Below are 27,383 nucleotides of genomic sequence, written 5' to 3'. Positions count from 1 at the left end.
TCCTCTCCTTGGTCTTTTGTCCACTCTGGACTGTTGTGTCCAGCAGTTCAGTTCACTTCCATTCCTCCTAACCTTTTTTCTGCAGATTCTGAGGCTTACATCTATAGGAGGCTAGCAAACAACCGTGGCACTTTGTCGTAGGACTAGTAGGCCCTAATAAAGTGTGACCTCAAAGCGTCTACAACAGGTTCCAATACTATTTGAAATCTTTCAAAAACGTTGAATGTTTGCACCAGCCTACCTTGCATGCCAGATGAACTATATTTGTTCACTGCATCGGGGAAGCTCAATAAAGCCCAGCCAAAGTGTTTGCAATTATTTCAAATAGTACTTGAACCCAGGTCTGACATCTATAAGCTCCTCTCTGAGTGCAAGGGAGAGAATAACAGATGTGTGAAATGGGGTCTTGGCAGCTTTTTCCTCTGAGCTACCCAAAGGGACCAATCAGTCTGTGCAACATCAGATTTCTACGCCCGGCCGGGAGCAACTTCACCAGCTGTAAATCTGACAATTATTAAGGGGATCCATGCAATGGTTTTAATTTTGAGCTTTACTGTAATAGTAGGAATTTATCCTTGAGATGGGTACCATATGAAAACAGAGATGACATGGTGGAAAACGCTGAATGTGTTCGGTACTAATCTGTAGAGATAGTCTGAAGATTCACTATAGCTCGTTTTATAAGATAAGTACCTGTGTGTATGACATTGGGGGAAAAACAAGATGGGTCATTATCAATCCTATCATATAAGATCTTTATTGTCTGAGAACAATATGTTACACAAGAAGACAGTTTCAGTGGCTCAGACAGTAGTATGAATGAATCATATATGTACTAAAATCAACCCATTTCAAATACCAGTACTTCAAAGATGGAACGTTGGTCAGCTCTGGTCCACTCGTGGTGATCATGTTACGGTGGTATTGTAACATTGAGGAGAGACAAGTCTAGTCTGGCTGGCACGCGAGCTGTGACTCACAGTCAAGGACTTAGAAAGGCTGGTGTTAGCAAGCCTAAGAAATGACGTGACGGTAGATAAACGTTCTCACATTTCAAACTGATATTAGTAGAACCTTAAAAAAAGGTCATAGAAAAGTGAGAAAGTTATTGCCTGATAGAAGTTAGTCTGTGTGTGTAATTAGTCACAGTTTGCTCTGAGCAGTCTGTAGCCTCCACACCCTCCTGACTCCCTCATCGGTCGTATCCAAGTCCCGGAACACACCAATGTCGCCCTTCTGGGCGTATCGCCGTAGCAACGGTTCCAAGACAGTCATTGGGACACTGAAGTTCAGGTGAGGGTAGGTTACCTTGGCAGAAAAGTCTCTGGTGTTACTGGAAACCAGACCTGGAATACAATAAGGACAATCAGCCATGAGGTTTGGGTTAGAGAGATAAGGGTCTGAAATGTGGCATTAGACACAGTACTGTTAATGAATGGCTGTCCTGTCATATTTTCTATGGTCAGTGCCCCCCACTGTTAAAAAAACAGTATCACTCTTTCAAAATCTGCAGTTGAGGCTTCTGTTCCAGCCACAGCTGTTCATCAGGGCCTTGACCCTGAATCAGATGTTTTAGAGCAGGGCTGGAACTAAAGCCTACAAACCCAGTAGCTCTCCAAGAGTAGGGTTGACTAACTCCATCCATGGCTTACCTAGCAGCTCTCCTGATCCTGCCCGCACCACAGCTCCTCCGCTGGCCCCTGCCTGCACTGCAGCGGTTGTCTGCAGCATGACAGCCTGGCCATGACAGCTGATGGCCCTGGACAGGATGCCACTGGTCAGAGAGGGACCACAACGCTGGCCGAAAGCTCCGTAACCCACCACCACCACGTCCTCACCTACGGAGCGACACGAGGAGACATCTCAAACGGCACCCTATCACCTTCGAGATTATCTCAATCACATTTAGTTTATAAAGCCCTTTTTACATCAAGATTTTTACAGTAACCCGGCTTAGTAGACCAATCAGAAGCACAATGACAAGATGAGGTTTCCTCCTTTCAGGCAGTTTTAGAAGAACCAGAATCAGAGGAAAGGCCCACTGGCTATCCTCTTGTGAAGAAAGAAAGAGTACACATAGTGGAGTCAATGTGACAGTGACATCATGCCTACCTGGTGTAAACGATGTGGCCAAGCGTGACACGACTACCTCCGGGGGAAGGTGTCTTAGCTGCACGACGGCTACATCATAGGGAGACGATGCCTTGGTGGAGTACAGGACATCACTCACCACGGCATGAAACCTATGGGGAGGAAGAAAGGAACGTAAGTAACAGAGCCTTCACTTTGATCTGGATAATGTTGTGTGGACTACTTTCATCTTCATGCTGGTATGGAACAAATGTTACTTTTTTATGTTTGCCCTGGATTTCTCTTGGAAACCAGCTTAAGTGAAACTTGAACCATCAACCCTGTATCTCCCGTACCATGAAGGACATGACCTCTTGGCAGAGGTTGCACTACACTTGCATACATTATTCAGCATTAATGAACTTCCTACGAGATGCATACAGAATAGTAACCATTATTGGTGTTGAATCTTCAAAATCACTGAATGTTATGCGAGATGCAGATAGGTCAGGTGAGTAAAATGGCAGCATGGTCCCTGTCATTGGTGTTGAATCTTACCTGTCATTGGTGTTGAATCTCAAGGTGACAACAGGTTTTCCATTGACAACATGTCGACAGGTGACCACCAACCGCGGACTAACCAGAACCCCAGAGCCCCAGAATTGTCCAGCGTCTACTAAGGCCACTGTGGGGTACGTCTGAGTTTCAGTTTCACTCTGTAAGGCTTGAAAGAAGTCTGTGGGCTCCTGCATGTGGTGGATCTCTTGGTGTGGATTGCAAATATTCACACACTGTGTGATGTTCCTCAGAATCATCTGGAGCGAGCACACAAGCGTCAGCCCAATCCACTCGCTGGCTTTCCAGCACAAGGGGGACACGATCAAACCGACGAGGAGCGTTCGGTCTCCGTGGGGCACAAAAAGCCCCCCTCCCTCTGTACCGGGCAGGCAGCGGGCATCAGTGAGAATGAGAGCGTTACCTTCCCCGGACAGGTTACTGATGATACCCTTGCTTAGTGTGCCCATGAAGAGATCGGGGCAGAAGGCGCCGAAAGGAGAGCCGCAGGCGAGGACCGTGCATCCTTTCCGGAGAGTGGAGCTGGTCGCCCATGGTATGGTTCCAAAGTTGACGTTTGACACTTTGGCCAAGGCTGGTACCTTTGTTGTTGTTGTATGAAAAGACAAAATACAGATCATTAGACTTTCAGAATTAAATGGTAACAATGAAAATACTGTAAAGAAAACACATGACTACAAGCAGGTTACACATTCCAACTGTCTGGTACCTTGAGTACAGCAAACCAGCTCAGAAACTCTGAATCCCTAACCATCTCTGCATCATCATCCTCCTCCCCACCGTAAAAACTCCACTTATCAGACTCTTTGAAGATCTTCTCGAAAACACTCTTGAACTCCAAACAGTTAGCGAGCATCAGCAGCTGTGCTGTCGCTTGGTGTTGATGCCGCGAGGTGCTGTTGCTCTCCGCGACGGTGCATGACTGGTATGCGCATTGGTTTATGTCCAAATATCGCTGTTCATGGATGTTTAGGCTAATTTTGAGTTTTCCACTGAAACTGTCTGGTAGCAAGACCCGGTGATCTGAAGAGAAAGCGTCCTTGTCATTCATAAAGCGAGAAAAGATAAGACCATTGCAGAGCACGAGACTAGTCTGTGAGTTCAGGATGACTCCACTACAGCTTACAGGTTTCTGATCAGAAAAAGACTCAGACACCGTGACCACGCAACACATTTTTTCAGTCGACTCCATTTCGTTGTCAGTAGCTGGGGTGTAAAACGAGAGTTTCTATTGGTCAAATGCAGGTAGATCCCTCCCCGTGTCGTTCCGTTTAAGAAACGTTTTGCAAAAGAATAGGCGTAATAAATACACGCCCTGGCTAACTAGCTAACATGAACTTTGTGCCAATGAAGCTAATCGACTTCCACCTACCAGGAAAGTGAGTTTAAAAGTACGACAACATATTCAAAAACCTTATGATGCCGATGGCGTTGAAGAATGACATCCAGAAATATCGATCATATCCTATCATCCAACAGGCAAAATATATATGATTACTAATTTAACACAAACAATATTAATGCATCGACCTTGATGCTGCACGCTACTTCCGAATCTCCTCTCATTGGACCAGAAGGAAAAGGGGGTGTAATGATACCTTGAATCGTTACGTGATTGGCTTTCGCTTCTCCAGCTGTTTCCGGTTTCATTGTAGTCCAAGGAGAACCAACAGTAAATGTGTCATAGATCATGGATTGTAGAACATAAAATGCAACAAACAAAAAAAATCACTAATGGATTGTCCAAAATATTTATTTTGATAAGAGGGCATGCAGAATCATTTCACATTATGTACAAAAAGGATAAAAAGTACCCTCTATCTATTGCACTCACATATAGTGTATTTCCTACAAAGCCTATATTCTTCAGTACCACACAAGTACCCTCATATTATAGCTATGAGCAGCCAATAATCACCAAGTACTTATTTTACAGTAACAAAAACCATCGATACAGTAGGTAGGTACTGGTAGTTGAAATGACATACATCGTCTGTGACTGACAACGTGGTTGTAATAAAACCCTGGTATTACAAAATACTGCACCTTTGTATTACAAACAAGCATTAATAAATAAAAAGTGATAATGCACTTGTAGTCACATTCATGGCATCAGTTGGTAGTGATTCAACTTGAATTGATCGATCAAAAACATTCATTTGACAACTTTGTCCTCATTGGTAAAATACTCCAGCTGTGCTTGATTGGGCTTGCCTGTTGCAATGGAACCAACAGAAAAGTCCCAGAAGTACAAAGTGGTTGAAATATTTCTAATACTATTTGAACCCAGGCCTATATTACGCGGAAGGCAACATCAGCAATGGCGAAAAGAAAACGCAGAACTGTTACACCAATAAGCACTCCTCTGTAATCAAATGCCACCGATTTAAAAATAAACCGGGGTTAGGAACTGGTTCAAAGCGATGGCATGTCCTACCCTATAAGTGTAGAGGTAACGTTGCCGAACATAGAGGGGATTCCCTAACTAACTTAATCATATTAATAAGAATGGTTTGACAGACATGAGGTATCCTTAAATGTTCACCACCAGTAAGTAACCGATAATATATAATTGAAAACTACGAAATGTGTAAACTACGAAATCTTGGGTTTGCAGGTTGATACTTGGCTTAGACAAGGAAGTTCGAATTCACTACATAGGGCTCAGACGACCAATTATCAATGGGTTCAACTGTTAGAGGGTTATCAAACAATCACTAGGCCTGAATATTTTAATAGCTCAGTGTTTCCCCAACAGCACATATTTTTATTGTAGCCCCAAACAAACCAGAATTGATTTAACTTGTCAATTTATCATCAAGCCTCCATGAGTTGAATGAGGTGTGCTTATCCGGGGCTACAACAAAAAATACTGAAAGTTTATCAATAAAAGTACATTTTTCTTAGAAATATATTTACTTACTGAGGGCACACTCAAATGCAAAAATTACAATGAATGCTAGCAGTTGATAGCTTTTCCAGCAGGTAGATGTGTGAGGCCTGTACTCTTGTGCATACAAAACAGTTGATAAACAAATACTCTTCCTTTTCACACTATTGAGCCTTGCTGGCCTGCATTACACATTGATCATAGTTACTGGAACCATGCTGGAAAGGACAATTAGAAAACAAATGATGAAGCCCACCCAGTAAGGTTCAGGTTAGCTCTATCGTGTGAATCAGGCAAAAGAGAGATAAGATGGGAGTGATATATAGATCAGTCAATGTACTGTGAGAGCCAGCGGAAACCATCTCCATATCCCTGTCTCTTCAGAACACTACACATGAAGATCTCCATGGGCCTCAGGTTCAGCTCCTTCAGTGACACATTACCCTGAACAGAGATACACACGCAGACAGAAGAGACAAGTAAAGATGAACCTCCATTCCAACCTTTTCCTTTGTGTTGCAGTGAAGGCGAGACTACAGAGTTAGCATAATAAACTACCATAATTAAGTGGATGGTAACTGTACTTTAAATATACATTTGTTATCCCAATCTAGTCATTGTCAAGACTAGACCCCTCTGCCTATCTCTGTAGGCCACCACCTTGAATTGGTTTCATCAGATGTCAGTTTCTCTGGAGGCTGCTGCTTTAGAGGGTAAACCATGTGGGGTGCATTTAACAGTAAGCCTCTCTCTTCCTGCAGGTTGGCATTTATTGTAATGAATCTTGATCTGGAGGCAGCTCTGCAGAGTCATCACTAGCTATCACAGCCACAAAGACATCAAACCTAATCCTAACCTTAAATTAAGACTAGAAAGCACTTTTTTTCATGAATTTTTACTATGTTGCCAATGTTGACTTTGCAGCTGGGCCATCTAGCAGAAATCTCTCAGTTCTGCCTCCAGGGCAAGAATCGTGACAAACATCGACCTGCTCTCCTCCCTACCTTTCCAGTAGTGTGTCCAATGAGCCCGAACATCCCTCTGAGTGCGTCTTCACTGATGGCCTCTGGACGGTCGATCTTATTCCCCAGGATAAGTACAGGCACGTTGGAGATGGTGTCGTCTGTTAACAGCGCCTGGAAAGAGAATGTAGAGTGCCAGTTTAATGCCCCGCTCATCAGTGAAAAGCAATGGTGTATTGGTTAGCATTTAGCCATACAATATCTACTGGGTGTAGTATAGGCTGCTTATTTACAGTTTTTCCCAATGGTTAACACAAGTTTGCTGAAACTAAATCTCAGGTACACAAAACTCTAACCACAAAACAGTTAGCCATCTTCTCCAAACCCCAAAGACATCTTGCAAAATGAAACACAGCAATCAAACTCATGTACTCCCTGCTCAAAATGAAACTCTGCATACAAATGAGACACACACAGTAACAGTATACAATAAACATGTTACAAAGTAGTATTGCTCCCAATTTCTTTCATACATACAGTAATACATTAAACATTTACTTTGTTTCCCCTTAGTGTGTATTGGAATCGACAGTCTTCACTGTGCTTTATGTTGTACTACTGTCAAGTAGTAAAAGTAGTAGAGCCAATGTCTGCAGTACATACTGTACCTATTCTCATTTTGGAACGATCCAGATGATGGATGCTTCGGTGAGCGGCTCAAATATGGCTGCACTCTCTGCCCAGCCTCTCTCAAGGTCAAACCATGGTCGACCACATGGTCCACCACAGTCGCCAGAATTTCATCAGATATTACTCTCCTTGTTCTTAGTCTTCCTCCACCTCTACCTCTCTCTCTGCCAAGTTTGCATCCATTATTCTCCAAACACAGGAGTACTCACCTGTGGACTTTTTATCCATACCAAAACGTCTGATTGCAAAGTGAACATTTAGTGTTTGCACATGTTAAGAGTGAATGTGATCCATTGGTAATATACCGTAGCTTGTTGAACAGTGTTGCTTTTCATTTGCACACAAGAGATTTTATTTGTGAAGATTGTGCCAAAGGTAGAGAATTGTGTGTTGTGTTTGGCCAAATGTTTGTTATAGAATTGCAATCTGAGTGTAAAGCAAAACGTGCCAGTAGTATTGCAGATTTGGTGTATAGTTCTGCTAAATGAGTTACAGGTTTGGTTCATTGTGCCTCATGGGCCAGTTTTAGTGTGTAAACAAATGGGAAAAACTGAAACACTACTATTTGTATTCTTTGTGGAATGTTTTTTTTTTTGGGGGGGGGGGGGGGGGGGGGATGACTTACGTACATCCAGTTCAATTTTGGCTTCTTGTAGTCTCTCATGGTCTGCCGAATCCACCATGTAGACTATACCGTTTATAGCTGGGAGGTAATTCTTCCAGATTCTCCTGGCTGTGAGTGAAAAGCAAAGCAGTGTAATTGTTCACAGGTGACCTCTCATTGCCACTTAAGCCTCCGTATCACCTGAAGGTTTCAAGACTTGACCATTAGAGAAAGCACAGTGTGCATACAGTTTGAGTTCTAATGTGTACCTTGTGTGTGACCACCAAGATCAAATGTTGTGAATGTCATCCCAGCAATGGTCAGCTCTTCTGATGCTGTGGGACAGAGGCAGACAAATAGACTAGCTGAGGAACATCTAGATAAGGGTCATTCGATGAGCGCACTTAAGACAACAACAGACAGCCATAAGTAAGTGAGCAAGTTGTCTGAACATCCTCCATGTCTTACTGGGGTGTAGTGTTGGCACATGCTGTCCCAGTCGGTCATCTCTGAGCATGTGCAGTAGCGTTGTTTTCCCAGCATTGTCCAAACCAAGGAACACCAGTTTCCCAGACTTCTTATATAAACCTAGAGGGAGAGACAAGAATAGAGACAGTTTATTTACCACCAGATGTAATGTAGTAAAATATGCTGATGAAAATATGACACGGGATTGAATACCTGATCTGACCATATTATGAAATGCAGTTATTGGTAGAGCATGAGGGTCAAAATACAGGTACACTCAGAAATAAAGTCTCAATCTTCAGTAAGTAATTCATTTTTCTCCAGTAGTTAGTTTTAATGGTTTACATTTTAACTGTACCTAGTAACTGCAACACACCACTGAGGCCTCTGTAGATCCAGTTAAATATAAAGGACATGTCTGTTGTCTTCACCTGAAACAGAATGGTTAGAGGTTTTAAACACCTGAAACAGAATGGTTAGAGGTTTTAAACACCTGAAACAGCTTTTTCCTGCACTCTAGAGGCATGATCATTATGAGTAATTCTATGCGAAAAAATATGCACATATTTTTTTTTACATATCTCAGCACAGGTCTTGAGCTGTCTGGTGGTTCTTTTTTTCAGGAAACTAAATATGCATCTCTGCTAAAATCTGGGTAACAGATTGAAAGGAATGAGTATGAAATAAGTAACAGAGAATACCCTCCACACACGTGATAAAATAAAATGTTGTAGTGAAAATCACAAATCACACAGCGCAATAGACCTAGTCATGGCTATTTAACCTCCAATACTGAAGCTCAATTGTTCAAACTTGTTTTCCCAACCCCGGATTACCTCTTTGGTATGTGCAAACTGCTCCCAGTTGTTGTGCCAAGGCGAGAAAAGGAAAATAATACATCTACCACAAACTGTAGCCCGTTCACACTAACAGGGAGCTGGCTAACTGATCGAGAGGTATTCATGTCTCCTGAGACCCGACCTGGGAACCCCAGGGTCCAAAATTCAAACTTTTCCCTCTGGTCTGGGTCGGGTCTCAAGTCTATGTAATGACAGCTGATAGACCTGAGTGGACCCGACCACAGCTCTGCATAGCTTATAGCATATTTATTTTACGCTAATAAAAGGTTCACTTATTGACTTATAGAAGGCTTAGCCAACATATAAAGATCTATTTGTTAACCAGAAGAGTAACTTGGCTGATAAACATGATTTGTTTTGTCAATCGGGTCGGGTCTAGGTCTGATTGTCGTCAGGTCCTGGTCTGATTGTCCTCGGTCATTTCAGGTCCAACTTTTTGGACCCGAGAAGACCTCTAAACTGATCATAGTACTCAGACTATTTTTATGAACAAGTTGTGGCTACAGATGACATTTGACACGTCCGGGGCTGTCATGGAGCACCTGTCACTTTCTTAACAGTGTCTACTAACTTGCTGTGTGAATATTATAAAAACGAATACAAGAGTTAACCTATAGCTGCCCAGCTATGATAAAATACACGGTTATTGAGTAAGATTGGTAGTTTTATTGACTAAAGACGTGCTATACATTATAACTGAAATTGTTACAGTGGAACTGGCTAATTACACAGTATCCTAGCTATACTGTTGTTGACACCATATTGCAATTCGGTCTGTGACTGAAAAGTTGCAACATCAGAGTTGCTGAATTAAACAGCAATATGAAGTTAAACAACAAACCGAGTAGGCTAGGCTGAATAGTTCGCAATTATTACAGCCCACTCCCAAACGATCAAACTAAAAACATGCTAGCCTGATTTTATGATAAACAAATATCTACTAGATAATGATTTTCATGTAACTACTGAAGGTAAACATTTCAACAATTTACCTTGTGTCAGTGGTTCTAACACTCCGTACTGTTACTTTTGGTCCAGGCTTTCTCCGTGGATGACAGGTCGAAATTTGACAGTTCACCGGAAATGCGTAAGAACTGGGGGGGTGGGGGATCACGTGTCAAAATACGATCCCATACGTTTCTGTAATTAGATTCTGAGACAAAGAACTCAATCTCGAATCAAAACAGTTGATATTTTTCAAAAAGAAAAATACACATGCCATCTCGAATGAGAATTTATAGTCGCACGCACAACCATACAGGGAATTACATAATTCGGAAGCCCGCTGTGTTATGGAAAATTGTCGCTAGGTGGCAGTATTGTGTATTTCAAAATCAGTACAGCATGCGACTGTTCTAGCAAAGTGTAACCAAATCAACCCTCATCTACATAATATGTCAGCTGGGTAATAAGAGTAGAACTTTCTACAAAATGTTGTCAACAAAGACCCAAATAAAATATTGAAATTAAACAAAATGATCAGACATTTTTTCAACAGAAAAAGCTTTAATAAAAGGTGATTGAGATGATCCTGGCATACAGTGCATGAGTAGCTATAGCTAGCACACTACCAGTGCCAGCTGTTGGACAGCACATCCCCAATGAGACCTTCGTTAAATAACAGGGAAAATGCATTTCCTAAGACATGATTTCATTACTCTTTGTCCTTCTATCTCCTCTCAACTTCCGAGTGTGAAGAAGAGTCTATTTTTTCTCAGTCACACCCACAACCATGGACTATTATCTTCAAGTATGCTAGCTAAACAGATGAGACACTTCTGGTCCGTTGAGTCTCCTTTGCAAAGTTACTTCTTCTCATAGTAGAACCATTTATCCACTGGAAATAGAAAAGCAAAAAAAAAAAAATTACATTAGATGTGTACAGGGTCAATTCCATTTCAATTCAGGCAGTAAACTGAAATTGCAATTATCCCCACTGAGGAAAAATGTAATTGGAATCTTAGCTTACTTCCTGAATAGCAATGGAATTGACTGTCCTAAAAGAAAATATATGTACACAACCTTTGCAATCCTTCCTTATCATTCCAGGTTGGTCATAAAAGTGGGATTTTTACAATACGTCAATTAACCATCTGATAGTCAAGGCAGGGACTTACTTTTCACAATCTTAAGGTAAAAAATATTTTAAGAGACTTACCTGAGCAGGGGATATGATCTTCAGTTCCACAAGGGCTTGTCTAAAAAAAAAGCATTAATAAATACATCATTGGATGGTCTGACTGAGCAAAGTGTAAAGATGTATGCCAGACATGTTTGACAACACCAGGTTTGTAGGAAGCATGTATGTGTAGAATATTACAAACCCTGCAATGCACTTTGAATTGCTCATTTTGATTTGAAGTGCTGACCCCATCAACAGAAGCGAGTTTCATCCTTGAATTGCTCTATTTTATTTGAATAGCTACTGACCGTAGTACTAACCGCAGTACTGACCGCCACAATTAAGAGCACAGCATATAAAAGGAGACAGTTCTGAGCTGACCCTGAAGTTCTAGAACAGTCATAAAGAAGCAGGAAGTACTGACCCTGCCTACGACAGCCTTGGCCTCGTCCGTAGAGCAGCAGAAAGGGCTGTCTTCCGCCGACACGCACGTGTTTTTACTGCAGGATGGGAGGAAACATCAGTCAGATATGAATTAATACTCTAATACTGTATTCAGATGAAGGGGTTAAACCAAGGCCTCATACCTTTTAAAGGGTTAATAAATTGTTATGATAAACTGTAAGGTCTCCTCTTCTAGGAGACCTCTGTGTGTGTATTAACACCTGTTTTGAGTGTTGTGCCCTTCACACTATCAGAAGGCAGAAACCGCCTACGTTCATACTCCTCCTGTCTGGGCCCCACCTGGCTATCTGAGGTTCTGAGAATATGACTGGTGTTCCGAGAACACAAGGCTGCCGCAGGCCTGATGAAAATAGCCACCTGTCAGAAGATGCTTGGACTCGTTCACCTTGTTATGACCCTATACTTGTGATGAAAGGTCAAGTTTCGGTCAAACACTTCTGAGCTTTTAATTGCTGACAAGATGGTTGCTGCTGTCAGGGGGAGGTTAGATTTATTAAAATGTTGTTGCCAGGGAAACTCACACAAGGAGGACTGGGAGAGGCTATATGAGTTACAGGATGTCTTAGACATTTTGTAGAACCTGGGGAGAGCTATCATATACTGTACTCTGTACCAACTTCTGCCTACAATTGTATTACTAAAGGAGAATTTTAATACTTAAACAAAGAATCTGTGTTTCCTTTCCATTACTAATGTATGTTTGATAATTATATAGACCTGATCATCTGTTGAAGAAATTGACCAACACAGATTCAAACAAGTTTTTGCTTGTTGCTGTACTCAAACAGAAGTCAAATCAAATTTCACAAATTAAGCGGCAGGGTTTACATGTTAGAATTACAGATGGGGCCTTTAAGAATGACTTCACAGTAATTATTTTAAAATGATGGGACTGTGATAAACACCAGTTTTAGAGGTACTGTACTTTAAAAGGATTGTACATTGTGTTCTCTCCTCACCAGTTGAGTCCTCCAGCATGGGTCTTTTCAGAGATAAGTGCCTTCCAGAAGCCATGGGTGCTCTTGATTGTCTCAATGGCAAAGTCCTGACAGGGAAACATACAGGTCGAGCAGAGGCTGTTGTCAGGGTAAGGAAACATACAGTTTGGGGGAAGTTTCCTGGACACAGACTAATCCTTGTCCCTGACTAAAATGCAAACTCAATGGAGAATCTCAATTGTGAGTGTTTTAGTCCAGGACTAGGCTGAATCTGGGTCAAGGAAACCAACCCTTCGTATTTCTGTATTATGCTGAGCCGATCACTTTAAACCCAATTTCCTTACTAGTTACTATTGAACTTCACTGAACAGAGGGGCATACTATGTTGCAACAGGATAATATCACCTTGTGGGTCTTGCAACGCTACTGCTACTCTCTGTTCATCATATATGCATAGTCACTTTAACCATATCTACATGTACATACTACCTCAATCAGCCTGACTAACTGGTGTCTGTATGTAGCCTCACTACTTTTATAGCCTCGCTACTGTATATAGCCTCACTACTGTATATAGCCTCTCTACTGTATATAGCCTGTCTTTTTACTGTTGTTTTATTTATTTATTTACCTACCGATTATTCACCTAATACCTTTTTTTGCACTATTGGTTAGAGCCTGTAAGTAAGCATTTCACTGTAAGGTGAACCTGTTGTATTCGGCGTACGTAACAAATAAAACTTTGATTTGAAATATCAGCCGTCTATTTGCCCAATGCAATCTAGCCTGGGTACCACACCATTTCGGCATTCAACATCACTGCATTGCTACAAGGCTACGAAGGCATAACAACACGATGGCTAATGCAGAAACAGACTGGCATACAGGCTAAACTAATATCCATGTACCTAGATTGAAAAAGCTGTTTTAGATGTGTGGTGCAAATGATGTGCTACAAAGTAAACAGAATGAAAATGATCTTGATGAGTGAGGACGAAGATACTGGAACACGAGGCTCTGGCAATACCGTGCTTAATGCAACAGCAACATGGACCACTCTGCCTCAGACAGGGCTGACACTGTATTGTTGGGTTCTGAGAATAGGAAATATACTTATTCATGTCACTGATGGAGTGCTGGGGTTTAGAGGGTCTACACCAGAAGTTATAGGAGGAAGGTACATAGTGTGTGCAACTAAGCTTGGAATGTGTTGAGTGCAGGGAAATGATTGCATGTGGCAGAACTGATAAGGGGAGAATCCACTGAAGACTCATGACGTAGCTCCCTACTCAGCAATAATGATGCAATGTTTAGAGATAAGGAGGAGACTCCACCCAAAGTGGGCTATGAATACTACCACAGGGGAAGCCATGTCTGTGTCAGAATTACAGCCGTATATCGACCCTTTGGGAAGAATTAAACTTGGTTAAGCTTCTCTAGTGTCCGTGAGTTATTTACTCAAAATTAGAACCTAACAGTAGGGAATACAAGATGGATACCTTGTCTTTGAAGACTCCGTTGAAGGCGAACTGGTTCTCTGGTTTCCCGTCTGGTACCTTGTACCTCCTGAACCAGTCCACCGTGGCCTCCAAGTAACCTGGCTTCAGCCTCTGGATGTCACTGATGTCTGAGGTACACAGGATAAGGAGACAGGTGAGATGATGACTGTGGCAATAGGAATAGACACACACACACACACGCACACATACATGGGAAAACAATAGTTCAATCATTGCATTCTTCACTTGAGCAATCATATTCTAGTACTACTACTTGCAGTGACTGGACCAATGGGCAGCATTAAGGAATGGCCTGTTGTATTAGGGATTGTCAGTTTAGCCCACATCCAGCTCCTCCGGTGCTTACCGTTCAGGTCCTTAGCTTCAGGGTCTTCCACGTTGATGGCCATGACTTTCCAGTCAGTCTCCCCCTCGTCGATCATGGCCAAAACCCCCAGTACCTTCACCTTGATCACTTCACCACGCGAACACACCTGGAGAGGAGACAGGGATGTGATCAGTACAACATAGAGAAGTAGGATATTGGTATGGGGATAGGTCAATTTCAATGATAGAATGTCAAATACAGGTCACATGCCTGAGGAAAGTTCATTTCATCAGACACCACAAATTCACTACAGACAGCTGATGTAGTAACAAAACAGCCAAATTGTTAACAACATACTTTTCAAAATTGGACAAAAAGCTGCTTTGAATGACACCTGAAGCAAGTAAGAATGTCAGAGAGTGAATGGAATAAACCAGATCAGCTCTAAAGGTTTAATGGTTGTAGGATAAAGAACAAGTGCTGTACCTTGGTACCGATTTCACAGACGTCAATTGGGTCGTTGTCACCACAGCAGCCAGTGTCTCCATCTTTGTGCCCGGGGTCCTCCCATGTCTATCAAGAAAGAGAAATATCACTGTCAAAAAAATATTGAGATACTTAGTTCATATCACTACAGAGAAATAGGCAATCAATGCTAACTCAGTTCTAGGTGATCAATTAATTCAGTTAGACACGGATAGCGTAGTCTACATTGTCAGACCATATGTAGCTTGATACCAGGTTAGTGACTGTCTGGTGGCACGTTAGCGACTGTCTGACCTGAGGTATTGCTCCATAGTTCCAGATGTAGCCTTTGTGGGGGAAAACGTTGGCGACATAACGCAAGTTCCCCTTCTTCACATCCTGCTTGATCGGATTCAGGGGGTCTTTGGTCGCAATCTGGAAGTAGCAAAGCCAAACATTATTAAATGTGCTTCCATCGTCTTGAGAAACAATCTGTCCCTAATGGACACACGTACTCTTAAATCTCCACCCAGTACAGCCAGAATAAGACTGGCCACCCCTCGGAGCCTGGTTCCTCTCTAGGTTTCTTCCCAGGTCCCTGCCTTCTAGACTGTGTTTCTACCTCTGCATTGCTTGCTATCTTTTAGGCTGGGTATCTGTTAAGCACATGTTATGTATTTTATTTCTCCTTTATTTAACCAGGGAGGCCAGTTGAGAACACCTTTATTTAACCAGGTAGGCCAGTTGAGAACACCTTTATTTAACCAGGTATTCCAGTTGAGAACACCTTTATTTAACCAGGGAGGCCAGTTGAGAACACCTTTATTTAACCAGGTAGGCTAGTTGAGAACAAGTTCTCATTTACAACTGCGACCTGGCCAAGATAAAGCAAAGCAGTTTGACACATACAACAACACAGAGTTACACATGGAATAAACAAACATACAGTCAATAATACAGTAGAAAGTCTATACAGTGAGTGCAAATGAGGTAGGATAAGGGAGGTAAGGCAATAAATAGGCCATGGTGGCGAAGTAATAACAATATAGCAATTAAACACTGGAATGGTAGATGTGCAGAAGATGAATGTGCAAGTAGAGATACTGGGGTGCAAAGGAGCAAGATAAATAAATAAATACAGTATGGGGATGAGGTAGTTGGACTGCACATTGTGACGGCTGATGTAAAAAGGTCTTTAGGAAATAAATTTGATGCCTTATTTTGCTTACCTCTTGACTAGCCAGGGGTCAGATTCCCAGACAAAGATTAAGCTTAGTCGAGGATTTTTCAAACGCATGCTCAATGGAGAATCTCTATTGAATTAACTAAAAAGCCAATGGACAAGGCCTAATCGGGATCCAGGAAACCGGCCCTAGATCGTAAAAGCCAGACTAATCTGGCTAAATAAAGGCTGAGTTGTTCTGATTAGTGACAAATGGATACAGGTAAGTAGGTTTGCATTATTATATTAGGCTTATAGACTAAGACCTGGTATATTACTGTAAAGGTAAAGTTAGCAGGAGAAGGATCTCCGCATGGTCAAGAGCACAACGTACACACCAGAGTTAGGCTCAATTCTAAATGAAGGCAGTCAAATCAGGAAGTAAACAATAATTCTAATTGAAAAAAGGGCATTTATTTTCAACTACTCCACAATAAACAAAAAAGTTGTAAAAGTTTTTTTTTAATCTACATTTAAAATTCAAATCACTTCCTGAATTGACTGCATTCAATTCGAATTGAGCCCAACCCTAGTACATACAACAAGGTTGTTTCTGCACCCTGCACATGGAAATATGCCACTGACTTTATTGTGGTATGCCAGCCACGTTTTTCACATACTGTGTATTTTTTAAAACTGGCTCATTAAATCAATCAAGGTGAACCTACCTCCATCTTTGAGTTGGTCCATCTTGGTACTTCAACAACCACGTGGAAAATGTTCTGAAAGAGAAGAAAGCAATAAATCATTCTGCTTTTTTTGTGTGCCTGTGTCACACACTACATCTCATTCAAAATCAGTTGGTCCCCCCTTTGCTGCTAGAACAGCCTCCACTCTTCTGGGAAGGCTTTCCACCAGATGTTAGAACATTTCTGCAGGGACTTGCTTCCATTCAGCCACAAGAGCATTAGAGGCCGGGCACCAATGATGGGCGATTAGGCCTGGCTCACAGTTCCAATTCATCCCAAAGGAGTTTGATGTGGTTTAGGTCAGGGCTCTGTGCAGGCCAGTTAAGTTCTTCTAGACAGATTTCAACAAACCATTTCTGTATGGACCTCGCTTTGTACATGGGGGCATTGTCATGCTGAAACAGGAAAGGGCCTTCCCCAAACTGTTGCCACAAAGTTGGAAGCACAGAATTGTCTAGAATGTCATTGTATGCTGTAGCATTAAGATTTCCCTTCACTGGAACTAAGGGGACCAAACCATGAAAAACAGCCCCAGACCATTATTCCTTCTCCACCAAACTTTAGTTGGCACTATGCATTGGGGCAGGTAGCGTTCTCATGGCATCTGACCAAACCCAGACTCGTCCTTTGGACTGCCAGATTGGGCAGCGTGATTCATCACTCCAGAGAAAGCGTTTCCACTGCTCCAGAGTTCAATGGCTGCGAGCTTTACACCACTCCAGCCGATGCTTGGCATTGCGCATGGTGATCTTGGGCTTGTGTGCGGCTGCTCGTCCATGGAAACCCATTTCATGAATCTCCCGACAAATAGTTATTGTGCTGACGTTGAAACTCGGTAGTGAGTGTTGCAAACGAGAACAGATGATTTTAATGCACTTCAGCACTTGGCGGTCCCATTCTGTGAGCTTGTGTATCCTACCACTTTGTATCTGAGCCATTGTTGCTCCTAGACGTTTCCATTTCACAATTACAGCACTTACAGTTAAAAGGGGCTGCTCTAGCAGGGCAAAAATTAGACTAAATGACTTGTTGTAAAGGTGGCATCCTATGACGGTGCCATGTTGAAAGTCACTGAGCTCTTCAGTAGGGAACATTCTAAAGCAAATGATTTCCTATGGAGTTTGCATAGCTGTGTGCTCGATTTTATACACCTGTCAGCAACGGTGTGGCTGAAATAGCCGAATCCACTCATTTGAAGGGGTGTTCACATATACATTTTTATTTTTACTTAACTAGGCAAGTTCTTAAATTCTTAACTAGTAACCGGAAGGTTGCAAGTTCAAACCCCCACACATATATGTATGTACATATATATATATATATATATATATATACACATACATACATACATACATACATACATACATACAAACAGTGCCTTGCGAAAGTATTCGGCCCCCTTGAACTTTGCGACCTTTTGCCACATTTCAGGCTTCAAACATAAAGATATAAAACTATTTTTTGTGTGAAGAATCAACAATTGGGACACAATCATGAAGTGGAACGACATTTATTGGATATTTCAAACTTTTTTAACAAATCAAAAACTGAAAAATTGGGCGTGCAAAATTATTCAGCCCCCTTAAGTTAATACTTTGTAGCGCCACCTTTTGCTGCGATTACAGCTGTAAGTCGCTTGGGGTATGTCTCTATCAGTTTTGCACATCGAGAGACTGAACATTTTTCCCATTCCTCCTTGCAAAACAGCTCGAGCTCAGTGAGGTTGGATGGAGAGCATTTGTGAACAGCAGTTTTCAGTTCTTTCCACAGATTCTCGATTGGATTCAGGTCTGGACTTTGACTTGGCCATTCTAACACCTGGATATGTTTATTTTTGAACCATTCCATTGTAGATTTTGCTTTATGTTTTGGATCATTGTCTTGTTGGAAGACAAATCTCTGTCCCAGTCTCAGGTCTTTTGCAGACTCCATCAGGTTTTCTTCCAGAATGGTCCTGTATTTGGCTCCATCCATCTTCCCATCAATTTTAACCATCTTCCCTGTCCATGCTGAAGAAAAGCAGGCCCAAACCATGATGCTGCCACCACCATGTTTGACAGTGGGGATGGTGTGTTCAGGGTGATGCGCTGTGTTGCTTTTACGCCAAACATAACGTTTTGCATTGTTGCCAAAAAGTTCAATTTTGTTTTCATCTGACCAGAGCACCTTCTTACACATGTTTGGTGTGTCTCCCAGGTGGCTTGTGGCAAACTTTAAACAACACTTTTTATGGATATCTTTAAGAAATGGCTTTCTTCTTGCCACTCTTCCATAAAGGCCAGATTTGTGCAATATACGACTGATTGTTGTCCTATGGACAGAGTCTCCCACCTCAGCTGTAGATCTCTGCAGTTCATCCAGAGTGATCATGGGCCTCTTGGCTGCATCTCTGATCAGTCTTCTCCTTGTATGAGCTGAAAGTTTAGAGGGACGGCCAGGTCTTGGTAGATTTGCAGTGGTCTGATACTCCTTCCATTTCAATTTTATCGCTTGTATTTATCATCATTAGTCATTTAGGTCAACTTTGGATCATTCAGAGATCCTCACTGAACTTCTGGAGAGAGTTTGCTGCACTGAAAGTAAAGGGGCTGAATAATTTTGCACACCCAATTAAAAAAAGTTTGAAATATCCAATAAATGTCGTTCCACTTCATGATTGTGTCCCACTTGTTGTTGATTCTTCACAAAAAAAATACAGTTTTATATCTTTATGTTTGAAGCCTGAAATGTGGCAAAAGGTCGCAAAGTTCAAGGGGGCCGAATACTTTCGCAAGGCACTGTATATACTTTTGTGTAATATATTTATATACACAAAAGTATATACACACTACCTGTCAAAAGCTTTAGAACACCTACTCATTCAAGTGTTTTTCTTTATTTTTACTATTTTCTACATTGCAGAATAATAGTGAAGACATCAAAACTATGAAATAACACATGGAATCATGTAGGATCCAAAAAAAGTTTTAAACAAATCTAAATATATGTTATATTTGAGATTATTCAAATAGCCACCCTTTGCCTTGATGACAGCTTTGCACAATCTTGGCATTCTCTCAACCAGCTTCACCTGGAATGCTTTTACAGTTATGAAGAAGTTCCCACAAATGCTGAGCACTTGTTGGCTGCTTTTCCTTCATTCTGCAGTCCAACTCATCCCAAACCATCTCAATTGGGTTGAGGTCAGGGGATCGTGGAGGCCAGGTCATCTGATGCAGCACTCCATCACGCTCCTTCTTGGTAAAATAGCCCTTACACAGCCTGGAGGTGGGGTGGGTCATTGTCCTGTTGAAAAACAAATGATAGTCCTAAACCAGATGGGATGACGTATCGCTGCAGAATGCTGTGGTAGCCATGCTGGTTAAAGTGTGCCTTGAATTCTAAATAAATCACAAACAGTGTCACCAGCAAAGCACCCCCCCCCCTCCATGCTTTATGGTGGGAAATACATATGCAGAGTTAATCTGTTCACCCCCACCATGTCTCACAAAGACTTGGAGGTTGGAACCAAAGATCTCCAATTTGGACTCCAGATCAAAAGGACAAATTTCCACCGGTCCAATGTCCATTGCTCATGTTTCTTGGCCCAAGCAAGTCTCTTCTTATTATTAGTTTCCTTTAGTAGTGGTTTCTTTGCAGCAATTTGACCATGAAGGCCTGATTCATGCAGTCTCCTCTGAACAGTTGATGTTGAGATGTGTTTGTTTCTTGAACTCCGTGAAGCATTTATTTGGGCTGCAATTTCTGAGGCTGGTAAATCTAATGAACTTATCCTCTGCAGCAGAGGTAACTCTTGGTCTTCCATTCCCGTGGCGGTCCTCACGAGAGCCAGTTTCACCATGGCGCTTGATGGTTTTTGGGACTGCACTTGAAATGTTCAAAGTTCTTGATATTTTCCATATTGACTGACCTTCATGTCTTAAAGTAATGATGGACTGTCATTTCTCTGTACTTCTGTATACCCCCTACATGGTCACAACACAACTGATTGACTCAAACACATTAAGAAGGTAAGAAATTCCACAAATTAACTTTTAAGAAGGCACACTAGTTAATTGAAATGCATTCCAGGTGACTACATAATGAAGCTGGTTGAGAGAATGCCAAGAGTGTATAAAGCTGTCATCAAGGCAAAGGGGGGCTATTTGAAGAATCTCAAATATAAAATACATTTAGTTTTTTGGGGTTATTACATGTTTACATATGTGTTATTTCATAGTTTTGATGTATTTACCATTATTCTACAATGTAGAAAATAAGAAGAATTAAGAAAAACCCTTGAATGAGTAGGTGTTCTAAAAGATTTGACCGGTAGTGTAGTGTATCATAATATCAATATACCCAGTTATAATGTATTTATGACTATGGATGAGTTGGAGGAAACGAAAGGCCATCCAACTGGGATATATTATTCCAGTGAGATAAGATAACAGGAAATCCAGAATTACTGCATAATGATTGAAGAGTTCAGTGTTGGAGGGGTAAAGACCATTGCTTTGACAAACAGACTATGACCTTGCTAGTGCTACTCCTACTCTCCCACACACATAATACATTAAAGCTATTCTGACCACAAGGTTTCACCATGGAATCAAAAGTTAAACTTAGTGGGTGTCTTCCTATAAAGAAACAGTTGAATAGATATCCCATCTACATTCAGTGTGTTATTGTGTAATGGAGTGTTGTAGCGGCATAAAGGTGACATACTTTACCTGGCTCTCATCAGCGTACATGGGTATGTCATGGAATGGGGAGACATACTTTCCATCAGAATTTTCTACAGAGAACAGACAATAACATACAAGTAAATTAATCTATATGAATTCAATCACTTTGACTGCATCCCTTTTGATTTAAACAAAAACATTTCTATACATGTTTGCCCATGGAAGAAGTGGTCTGAAAGTGACTGGATCTGAATACCAAAACATTCAGGAGATAGAGGTGCTCAAAGTTGACCCATTTTGCATACCCCACCATGAGTGCATTCACGTCTTCTTCACTGAAAAAGATAAACGGTTGAGGTTTATATAATTGAAATGCTTAAAAACAGAGTTGTCAAACTATTTTATAATTTCTTGAAAAAAAAAGTTACAAAATAGTTTGGCAATCCTGTTTTTAACTTTTCAATGATATCAAATCTCAACCGTTTATCTTTTCCAGTGATGAAGACATGAATGTACTCATGGTGGGGTTTGCAAAATGGGTCAACTTTGAGCACCTCTATCTCCTGAATGTTTTGGTATTCAGATCCAAAAAGTAACTTTCAGACCACTTCTTCCATGGGCAAACATGTATAGAATTCTTTTGGTTTTTTAACCTTTACAAAAAGGTGCAATATACAGAAATAGCTCCACTTGTTTTTTCACATAAACTGACATTAGGCAATCTAAACAGCTGTGAAATATATTTTCAACAACCAAAAATATTGGATTTTGAAGCTAGTGACTTGCCAACTTAATAAAGGTTAAATACATTTTAAAAGTTTACAAAACCAAAAGTAAAAGATGCAAAAATGAAACTTAAGAACAGGAAGCATAGAAATAGCACACATAGAACAGAGCTAGCATAAGTGTACCGATTAAGCTCACCAAAATCTTAGTTTAGACATTTAATAAAGACAGTCTTGTCTTTTTTATATTTTTAAAAGTGGACATAAAATGAAATATGACTCTCATTAAGTTTTATGACTTTACTTACAAAGATACGTGAAAAGCCCGAGCTAGGCTTAATGGGTACCGATGTAAGTGGGCATAATGGGTACATGGGCTTTATAGGTACACTTACCAAACCACTTCTTAAACTTGCTTCCAATGAGAATGACAGACCTATAACTATGTGAATTTGTCTGGGTTGCCCAAAGCAGCTTTAATGTCAATTATCTAAAATATGCATAAACTCAGATTTTTTACATTTTCGCACATTGTAGCTTAGACCCTACCTTACATCATCTGAGGTTTTTGTGTTGTGCCTGCCATCGGTTGAGACAACATGCTCTTGAATACAGGGTGGGTGTCATTTCAATCATGGAAATTGAATTCATAGAATGAACCTATCCCTTCAGACCACTGCAATTTAGCTTGCACACCATTGAAATGTAAAGTTTCAATATGTAACTTTTTGGGCGTCCGACCAAAATCACATCGAAATGTTATAGAGCTGTCATTCTCATTGAACACAATTCTAAGAAGCGGTAGGTCTGTTCTATGTGCTTTATTTCTATACTCCCCGGTCTTAAATTTAGTTTTTGCGTCTTTTACTTTCAGTTTTGTACATCAGCTTCAAACTGCTGAAAATACAATATTATTGGAAAATATTGTAACGACCCTGGGTTTATAAGCGCGGAAATTGGCTCTGCCGCACAAGCGTGCTTTTGTGGCACAGTCGATAGCGCGCCGGACCTCGGGCTCGAAGGTCGAGGGTTCGAGACCTGCTCCCTGCCTGTTTCATTACATTGGTGTCAGAAGGGATCGGACCTTGCATCCACGACAGTGCGTGTGCTTGGCCGGTGAGCGCGTTCCTGTAAGACGTAGAGCCGCGAGGACGTGCTCTTTGAAAGAAGGGAGTAGTGTAACAACCCTGGGTTTATAAGCGAGGAAATCGACTCTGCCACACAAGCGTGCTTTTGTGGCACAGTCGATAGCGCGCCGGACCTCGGGGTCGAGGGTTCGAGACATGCTCCCTGCCTTTTTCATTACATTGGTGTCAGAAGGGATCGGACCTTGCATCCACGACAGTGCGTGTGCTTGGCCGGTGAGCGCGTTCCTGTAAGACGTAGAGCCGCGAGGACGTGCTCTTTGAAAGAAGGGAGTAGTGTAACAACCCTGGGTTTATAAGCGAGGAAATCGACTCTGCCACACAAACGTGCTTTTGTGGCACAGTCGATAGCGCGCCGGACCTCGGGCTCAAAGGTCGAGGGTTCGAGACCTGCTCCCTGCCTTTTTCATTACATTGGTGTCAGAAGGGATCGGACCTTGCATCCACGACAGTGCGTGTGCTTGGACTGTGCATGTTCCTGTAAGACGTAGAGTCGGGAGTAGTGTACCGACCCTGGGTTTATAAGCGAGGAAATCGACTCTGCCGCACGAGCATGCTTTTGCGGCACAAGTCGATAGCGTGCCGGACCTCCGGGCTAGAAGGTCGACCTGCTCCCTGCCTGTTTCATTACAATATATTTCACAGCAGTTTACATGGTACAATGATTCTCTACAATATATATACTCTCATGTTTTGTCACAAACTGAAATTAGGTCAACTATTATTATTTTAGCAACCACGAAATGGCGGCACGATTTCTGCATAGTGTAACATTTCAATTTAATTTAAAGATAACTTTACCACAAAGATGGCCGCCCGTCCACCCACTGTCGAATGTCAACATAAATGGCCATCCATAGCAATGGCTCCACTTGGGCTGGTAGCCTAGTGGTTAGAGCGGTGGGCCAGTAACCGAAAGGTTGCTAGATCAAATCCCCGAGCTGACAAGGTAAAAATCTGTTGTGTTCTGCCCCTGAGCAAGGCAATTAACCCACCGGTCCCCGGGCGCTGAAGACGTGGTTGTCGATTAAGGCAGCCCCCCCGCACCTCTCTGATTCAGAGGGGTTGGGTTAAATGCAGAAGACACATTTCAGTTGTACAACTGACTAGGTATCCCCCTTTCCTTTACTTACTCACAGAGTCAGAGCTGCCATGACCGGAGTGCATGCAGAGCAAGCTGCCTGTGCACAGGGAGCGAGTGACAGAGAGAGGAGCAGCTAATGGATTTATTAATGGAGGAAGTTATTTCTGATTTCGGGCCTGGGTAGGGCCTGAATGTTGTCGGCATATGTAGTGCTCAGGCTTAAAATTCATGCCCATGAAGGGCTCTGGTGTAAATGTAATCAACCTCTCTTACACATTAATAACATGTATTCATAATGCCACCCCCAGAGTAATAGACATCAGGGCTCAATCACAAAGGCTGCACTGTATGCAACAAATATGAAAAACTGCTGCATCACATTCAATATCAACAAAGATACATTCAGCCTAACTGGTTAAATGAGAAACACCTTTGACAGCTCTTGAAGACTCATCTTAGAAACTGGGCGTACCCCACACCGTTTATAAACGGAATTCTCTAAATTGCTGGTGTGGTAGCCCTTTCAACAGATGGTAATGTTAACCATATACAGTAATTTCACGAAGCTGTCTGCCGCCCAAGGGCAATGCCCCGACTCTCCAACGCTTTACTTTCATATCACATCAAAATAATTTCAAAAGGCTAAAAATACACTTATTGTACACTGTTTTAACCGGCTTTATCACAGTTGCAGCAGACAGTATTTTCCAGTGACAACACGTTTCTGGCAGCCTTCTTCCTTTATGCTACGTCTACACACAGGTGTTCGTTCGGAGACGCAGATTGCTAATTACCACAGGTGGTCCCTCTGTCTTCATTAAACATGCGCTCTAACATGGAGATATGGCTATGTGGGAACACTAACCCTAAAAAAGGTGTGTATCAATTTAACCTATTGTTTTTGTATTTATTATTTTTCATAAGGTCCGTATGCTTCCAAAACCATACTGCAAGCTATACGTGTCAATGTTCAGACCAAGTATCAGGGCTCTTAACAAAACTCCCCATACAGATGATGTCTTCGTCCAATGACTTGTGTAATGTATGGAACAGATAGTCATGATCAAGGGCTAGGAGCCAGCTGTGGTCGATACATTCAGCTGAGAACCCAAGACAGGGAAGCTGAAAGTTTGGCCAACTTGGGTTTTCGAGAGCTACTTTAGTTTACAATTGGCTCATTCATCCCCCTCCTCTCCCCTGTAACTATTCCCCAGGTCGTTGCTGCAAATGAGAACGTGTTCTCAGTCAATTTACCTGGTAAAATAACGGAATAAATAAAAATAAAAACTTGTGTGGTATCCCAACAACACTAGTTTATATCAGAAATACCACATCTGCAGAATTAATTTAATAAACACTTAACATAGGAATTAATTGGATCCTGATACCAAGTCAAGTTAAAGTACAGCAAGTTCGATAGAAGCATATGTCAGCCAACCGGCAAAACTGGTCCATTCAATTACTAGTTTGTCTGCTCAAAACAATCAATGTGGGGCAAAGGCCAAGCGATGGTACACGCCTATACTTATAAATCCACGATGGTAGGTGACAATATGTGAAATCTAGCTACACGTGAACGTAGCATTAGATAGGAGTATAAAACCAATGCGAAAGCAATGAATAGAAGTGACACGTGGGAGGTTGGGGCCCGATCCCAGTAGCAAACCGGCGAACCACAATGGACACGATTATAGCAAGCTAATAAGCTAAACTAATATGTTCATTAAAAAGTGAACCATACTTACTGAAAAACAAACGATAGCTCAATGTATTGGGGTTCCCCCTCTCTTCGACTGTGAAGCTCATATTTAATCTGTGTTGGTTTCTTGCCGAAGCTGCGGTGATGGTTAGTGCACTTTGAGTGTTCAAAAGAAGTCCACCCAGAACTACACTGCACATGCGCATTTCTAGGCCGAGTTTGGAAAGTGCAGCAACCTGCGCATAACGAATAATCATATCGCGTTGAAAATTACGTATGCATACTGATACTGTCTGTGGTTAATTCTAAGAGTTGATCTTGTTTTTGCAAACCAGCTGAATGTAAGGCAGGTCTCCAATCCATTCTACTGTACATTTTCTTGAATATGGGAGATATCATGATATCAATCCGCTAAAACAATGTCCTGCTATATATAGTTTGTTAGAGTTGATCATGTGCTACGTGTTAACGGCAAAGTAAAATATCCCTCAACCTACATCATATAACTTTTTTTTTTCTAAACACGTGTAGTGGGTCTCTTCCATTAGCCCTTAGTTATTATTCCAAACCATACGGTTTGAAGCAGAGATCAATATATAATGACGAGTGCTCATGTCTCCGCCCTAACAATGGGAGTCGTTGTCATAAACTGTGTTCGAATACTCATACTAACCGTAATATTTGTGACATAAATTGAGTATGTAGTATGTTTATAAGTCATAGTATGGCTATAGTTATTATGCCAAATGTTCCCGGATGTCGTACTAGATTCGCCAAAAAAAAAAAAAAAAAATATTTTACCTTTATTTAACCAGGTAGGCAAGTTGAGAACAAGTTCTCATTTACAATTGCGACCTGGCACACACGAAAATACGAAGTATACACCCGATGGACACTATTTCCGTGTTTGTGTATAGTATTTGGCAACAAGAATAAAAAAAATTACAATCATTTCAGTGGTTTTGTTATCATTGCAATAGTAACATATTATATCTTTCATGTTAAAATGATAGGCAGTGTTCATAATTATAAATAAGTACTTTGCAAGATTTTCCCAAAATTCGGACACAAATTTACATTCAAAGAACAAGTGAGATAGATTCTCACCTTCTTTTTCACAGAAAACGCAGATATCATCAATAGCCACAAATTTGGAAATCATAGGATTACATGGATATATCTTATGTAAAATGTTGAAGTGCACTTCCTTAACTT

At 41.4% G+C, this 27,383-nt stretch overlaps 3 protein-coding genes across 4 annotated transcripts; all 3 read right to left on the bottom strand.

Annotated features, from left to right (window-relative positions):
- Window positions 1-734: 734 nt before the first annotated feature.
- tysnd1 (trypsin like peroxisomal matrix peptidase 1) lies at window positions 735-4,213 on the bottom strand. The gene is made up of 5 exons (XM_020482012.2): window positions 3,356-4,213; window positions 2,629-3,227; window positions 2,113-2,243; window positions 1,653-1,838; window positions 735-1,346 (listed from the first exon to the last, which is right to left on the bottom strand). Exons 1-5 carry the CDS (start codon window positions 3,836-3,838, stop codon window positions 1,144-1,146), a joined length of 1,602 nt encoding a protein of 533 aa, XP_020337601.1. The 5' UTR covers window positions 3,839-4,213; the 3' UTR covers window positions 735-1,143.
- A 170-nt stretch (window positions 4,214-4,383) lies between these two features.
- Window positions 4,384-10,239, bottom strand: LOC109890046 (GTP-binding protein SAR1b). Of its 2 annotated transcripts, none has more exons than XM_020482010.2 (7): window positions 10,113-10,239; window positions 8,619-8,691; window positions 8,261-8,380; window positions 8,062-8,127; window positions 7,818-7,921; window positions 6,541-6,672; window positions 4,384-5,980 (listed from the first exon to the last, which is right to left on the bottom strand). In XM_020482010.2, the coding sequence occupies exons 2-7, from the start codon at window positions 8,674-8,676 to the stop codon at window positions 5,864-5,866; spliced, it is 597 nt and encodes a 198-aa protein (XP_020337599.1). In that variant the 5' UTR covers window positions 8,677-8,691; window positions 10,113-10,239; the 3' UTR covers window positions 4,384-5,863. The 2 variants fall into 2 exon arrangements, with proteins under 2 accessions (XP_020337599.1, XP_020337600.1); XM_020482011.2 differs by lacking the exon at window positions 10,113-10,239 and adding an exon at window positions 9,097-9,214.
- A 367-nt stretch (window positions 10,240-10,606) lies between these two features.
- Window positions 10,607-26,733, bottom strand: LOC109890045 (inorganic pyrophosphatase). Its single transcript, XM_020482009.2, has 11 exons — window positions 26,215-26,733; window positions 21,561-21,625; window positions 16,828-16,881; window positions 15,253-15,372; window positions 14,959-15,045; window positions 14,512-14,638; window positions 14,145-14,272; window positions 12,667-12,752; window positions 11,667-11,742; window positions 11,279-11,318; window positions 10,607-10,957 (listed from the first exon to the last, which is right to left on the bottom strand). The coding sequence occupies exons 1-11, from the start codon at window positions 26,423-26,425 to the stop codon at window positions 10,926-10,928; spliced, it is 1,026 nt and encodes a 341-aa protein (XP_020337598.2). The 5' UTR covers window positions 26,426-26,733; the 3' UTR covers window positions 10,607-10,925.
- Window positions 26,734-27,383: the final 650 nt, after the last annotated feature.

The sequence above is a fragment of the Oncorhynchus kisutch genome, linkage group LG4 (assembly GCF_002021735.2).
Source record: "Oncorhynchus kisutch isolate 150728-3 linkage group LG4, Okis_V2, whole genome shotgun sequence".
Lineage (NCBI taxonomy): Eukaryota > Metazoa > Chordata > Actinopteri > Salmoniformes > Salmonidae > Oncorhynchus > Oncorhynchus kisutch.
The sequence above is the reverse complement of the archived record's forward strand: the minus strand, read 5'-3'. Positions and strand labels throughout refer to the sequence as shown.